Below are 5275 nucleotides of genomic sequence, written 5' to 3'. Positions count from 1 at the left end.
ATTGATATTACCAATATACAATATTACAATACATAAATACACAAATATTTCAATTTGTGCCTTCATTTTGAGTGATCTATGCCATTTTTTCAAGTTTATTACTTATAGATTTCATACTTTTAAAGTCCTATAAGACAAATAAACCTAATGATCTGTTTGATAATATTCTTATTTTCTCATTTTTTGAGAAATAAGCTTGTTTAATAACTATTATTGTTTCTTATTTCAAACTTTTAAGAAATGTTTCTAAAAGGGTGCATTTTTTAGGACTAAAAAAGTTGTTTCTTTCAAATCCACTTTCATTTGCTATTTATATTAACATTTTGTTGTAATAATCAAACTTGATGATTGGCTTATTGGTGTTAAATCACTTATGATTAGACACTTTCAATTTTTTGGTTTGAAAATAGTCTCATAATTCTTTTTTTTTTTTTTTTTTTTAATGTTTCTATTGGGAAATAGGAAGATGAGAGGAAGAGAGGGAAATGTTTCGAGAGATGAGGAGATTGGGGAGATAGAAGCAAAAAAGAAAGGAAAAATAATACAAATAAACCAAGAAAATTAAAAAATTAAAAAATCGGAGAAAGAAAAAATAAAAAAATCGGAGAAAGAAAAGAAATAAAAAATAAAAAAAATCAGAGAAAGGAAAGAAATAAAAAAATCAGAGAATGAAAAGAAAATAAAAAAAAGGAGAAAATGAAAGAAAATAAAAAAGAAAGGGAAGAATGTAAAGAAAAAACTGGAGAAAATGAAAGAAAATAAAAGAATTAAAGAAAAAAAAGAAAAAAGTAAGCATGCAGCAATATAAGGGAAGACAAAATTAGAAATTTAAAAAAAAAATTAAAAGTTGATTGATCAATACTTCCATATTTACAAATATTTTAAAGAGATGGTATATTTTTAGATTTTTTTTCTTTATTATTTTTTCTATTACAAGTATCCTAGAGTTTTTGCTATTATTGTACATATTTTGATTTTTTTTTTTTTACATTTAAAAAGAACCCTATTATATATATTTTTATGTACTTTTGAATCCAAGTCAACTTTTAGACTTAAAAATGATTTTTTTTTTTTTTTTGGGAAAACAATACTATTTCAATTCATTTAATTTAATTAAAGTTCCCATCCCATTTTTCTTTTGAGTCGCCCATTACTTTAACGTTTTCTAGAAATTGTTGAGTAAATAAACATATTTGGAATAAAATAGTAATAATTTATAATCAGATGTCCTATATATAATATAAATATATCCATCAAGTGGCTCAAGTGGATCATCAAGTGGAGTGCTTTTCCCACTCTTTTGACAACTTTAACCAATTCAAAAGCTCTCTTTTTGAATTTAAAACCTTCCGTTCCAAAATAAATTTTATCTTTCAAGGAAATAGATGATAAATAATATTTGCGTATAATATTGCAAACGAAAAGCGAATCCCAAAATAAATAATATTTGCATTTAATAATGATTTATTAATTGAAAATTAGAATATGACAATACTGAATAAATAACTTACCTTTATATTCTATACAATTTTGCAAAAATTTATTGTAAGTTGAAATATCTCAAAATTATGTGGTTTCAAAGGAACATCAGTGTTTTTAAAATTTGTAATAATGTGTCCCTTAGTAAACAAATTGATGAAACATAGGATATAACACAAACTTATACACATGCTTACTACTTTAATATCATATCATTTATAATTTGGCTGGTTTTCGGACTATCCAGGAAGGGAGGGTTTCTCGAAATCATGTTCCTCTTCAATGGTTCTTAAATATTTTATTAGCTGGGTTTGATTATTGTAGCCCATTGGAAATTATTTGTCATTAATTTAATAATATCAGTTGGTTTTTATCCCAAAAAAAAAAAAAAAAAAACTCTCATATTTTTGTCGAGATTATATATTTAGTTCCTGCAAGTGGCAAAGTATTAATATGACTTAACCCCATTCATATGCAAGTTCTTATGTAACATGTTCCAAACGTAATTTATTGAGACTCGGCAGCCATGTCTGACGTTGTACCTTAAATTATTATTGTTGTTTATTCATGGCGGCCAATGGTAATGCCCATGCCATTGACCTCAACATGACCAATGTTCGTTTCTTTTCTGTTTATTTCTTCTACATATCTCTGCAAATTCTTCCCTCAACCGAACAAATCCCCTCTCAATTCTTCACTACTTGACCACAATGTTTCTTTCTTTTCTTTTTATTTCTTCATTACTTCTTGCAATCACCACCGTTTGGGCGGCGGCTCCGGCTGGTTTGCAGAGTCTAACTCCCGGAAACTCCATAGCCGTCGAGGTCGAGAATCAGTTCCTAATTTCCCCAAATGGAACTTTTTCATCTGGGTTTTATCCTGTGGGCAACAATTCTTATTGCTATTCAATTTGGTATACAAATAGCTTTGAAAAAACCGTCGTTTGGATGGCAAACAGAGACAAACCGGTTAACGGCGAGAAATCTAGACTGACTCTCAATGTCGACTCCAATTTGGTTTTAACCGATGCAGATGGCACTGTCGTTTGGTCCACCGACACAGTTTCTGATGGTGAAATTCAGCTGCGACTTCTCGAAACTGGAAATCTCGTAGTAATGAATCAATCCCAAAATTTCATTTGGCAGAGCTTTGATTTCCCCACCGATACTCTGCTTCCAGAACAGAGGTTTCTCAAGACATCAACTTTAATCTCAATGCAAAACCGAGGTATATATTTATCAGGCTTTTACTACTTCAAATTCAACGACTACAATGTATTGAATCTCTTATACAATAGCCCCTCACTTTCTGGAATCTATTGGCCCGATACCATGGTAACGGTTTTTGTTAATGGTCGATCTCCATATAACAGCTCCAGAATTGCAATTTTAAACGAAATGGGAGGATTTGAATCAAGTGACAAGTTGCAATTCAATGCCACGGATTATGGGTTGGGTCCAAAGAGGAGATTGACGGTTGATTTTGATGGGGTTTTGAGATTATATAGCTTGAATGAATTAACTGGCAACTGGACAGTCACGTGGATTCCTTCAGGTGCGCGCATAGATCCTTGTATGGTTCATGGGTTATGTGGGGATTATGGTATTTGCGAATATGATCCATTACCGGCTTGTATTTGTCCTCCCGGTTTCATTAGAAATGATCCTTCAGATTGGACTAAAGGGTGTAAACCACTTGTGAATTTGACTTGTAATTGGTCTAATTCTTCCAAAGAAATGGATTTCATTACCCTTCCTAATACGGATTACTTCGGTCATGATTGGGGTTATATAGATAAAGTCTCCATTGAAACGTGTAGGAATTGGTGTCTTAGTAGCTGTGAGTGCACTGGATTTGGATATGCACTCGATGGTTCAGGACAATGTTATCCCAAAATGGCTCTTCGTAATGGGTATCGAAAACCCGGAACGGCTGTGATTATGTTTATTAAGGCCACGAAAGACGAGTACTCATCGTCATTGGCGCTACAACATTCAACAAATGATTTGAATTGCTCTGTTTCACAGATTGTTTTAGGGACAGATCATGTGTATGCAGAGAAGAGTAATAAGTTTCGATCTATGGGGTTGTTAATTGGAGTGGTGGCTGCAATTGGGATTAGTGAACTCATTTTTGTTGCTTTTGGGTGGTGGAATGTCTTTCGTAAGCGAGTAAATGAAGAATTGGTTAATATGGGTTACATTGTATTAGCCATGGGGTTCAAAAGATTCTCATATGCTGAATTGAAAAGAGCCACAAAAAATTTCAAGCAAGAGATTGGGAAAGGAGGATTTGGAACTGTTTACAAAGGAGAATTGGATGATGGAAGAGTTGTGGCAGTGAAGAGATTGGATGGTGTTTTACAAGGAGATGCAGAGTTTTGGGCTGAAGTTAGTATCATTGGAAAGATTAATCACAAAAACTTAGTGAAATTATGGGGTTTTTGCGCTGAGAAACAACATAAAATGCTGGTTTATGAGTATGTAAAGAATGGGTCTTTGGACAAACATCTTTTCTCTGATTCATCTCAAGTGTTGGGGTTGGAACAGAGATATGAGATTGCTGTTGGAACGGCAAAGGGGTTGTCTTATTTACATGAAGAATGTCTTGAGTGGGTTCTTCACTGTGATGTCAAGCCTCAAAACATACTTCTTGATGAATCCTTAGAGCCAAAAGTTGCTGATTTTGGAATGTCGAAGCTTTGTCGAGAGATCAATGAAAGTGGATTCTCAAAGGTGAGAGGGACCAGAGGATATTTAGCTCCAGAATGGATGATGAATCTTAAAATTGATGCAAAAGCAGATATTTACAGTTATGGGATTGTTTTATTGGAACTTCTGAGTGGAAAGAATGCATATGATTTTGAATGGTCTACTATTTCTAAAGATGGTGGAAGGAATACAGATATGGTGAAATGGGTAATGGAAATTGTAGAGAAAGGTGAAATTGAGAGAGTGATGGATCCAAGATTGAAGGTGGAAAACAATCAAAATAAGAAGATTGAAATATTGTTGAAAGTAGCTTTGTTATGTGTGAAGGAAGATCGAAATATGAGGCCTGCAATGAGTAGAGTTGTTGAACTTCTTACTGGCTATGAAGAACAAAGCCCACATAGAGATGATTTTTATCCAAAAAATTATTAGAAAAGCATTTGACAGTTGTAATTTGTAGAACTTTCTGTTAAAAAAAGATATAGCTATGAATTTCTGTAAAGAAGTAAATGTCAATTATCGTTGATGTACGTTTATGTTGATTTCTACTACATAACTCTTATTTCTTTTCCCTTTTTGATAATGAATATGTAAATTAAGGATGGGGATGGATTGATGCCTCTCCTTGTGGACTATTTGGAGAAAGGTGGTTGGAGTTTATGTTTATATTTTTCAAATTCTAAGTCATGATAGGAAAGAAAATGCCTTCCAAAGAAAAATGAAGATAGTGATGTGAACAATGAGAAAAAAAAGGTTTAAAAGTCAGCCACCAGATAGGAGAATTATACAATGAATTGACAAATGGTGGGTGGATTGACAAAACACACCATTTACTTAAAGTAACTTAGTTTGCATTTTTTTCTCTATTTTTTTAATCAATATATAGGGGTAGAGATTGTTGTCTTCATATAAATAACTTATAACTATTATAACTGTTATGATATTAGATGTCCATTACATATTATAGTTAGTGTCCATTGACCATTTGTCATACTCCCATTTTCTAAAATGTTGTCCATGTATTTCAACATTACACATTATTAGTATCCATGTAATCTACCTCCTACTTGCCAAATTGCTTAGCA

At 32.4% G+C, this 5275-nt stretch overlaps 1 protein-coding gene across 2 annotated transcripts; it reads left to right on the top strand.

Moving 5' to 3' along the window:
- The first annotated feature begins 1926 nt into the window (after positions 1-1926).
- Positions 1927-4807, top strand: LOC120090212 (putative receptor protein kinase ZmPK1). 2 transcript variants are annotated; one of them, XM_039047756.1, is made up of 2 exons: positions 2568-2706; positions 2852-4807. In XM_039047756.1, the coding sequence occupies exon 2, from the start codon at positions 2877-2879 to the stop codon at positions 4620-4622; it is 1746 nt and encodes a 581-aa protein (XP_038903684.1). In that variant the 5' UTR covers positions 2568-2706; positions 2852-2876; the 3' UTR covers positions 4623-4807. The 2 variants fall into 2 exon arrangements, with proteins under 2 accessions (XP_038903683.1, XP_038903684.1); XM_039047755.1 differs by having other exon boundaries at positions 1927-4807.
- The last annotated feature ends 468 nt before the right edge of the window (positions 4808-5275 follow it).

Source organism: Benincasa hispida, chromosome 11 (genome assembly GCF_009727055.1).
Source record: "Benincasa hispida cultivar B227 chromosome 11, ASM972705v1, whole genome shotgun sequence".
Classification (NCBI taxonomy): domain Eukaryota; kingdom Viridiplantae; phylum Streptophyta; class Magnoliopsida; order Cucurbitales; family Cucurbitaceae; genus Benincasa; species Benincasa hispida.
This window is presented reverse-complemented; position numbering and strand designations above follow the sequence as displayed.

Coding starts and splice junctions, on each gene's coding strand:
- LOC120090212 (XM_039047755.1), top strand. CDS start 2,190: ATGTTTCTTTCTTTTCTTTTTATTTCTTCATTACTTCTTGCAATCACC.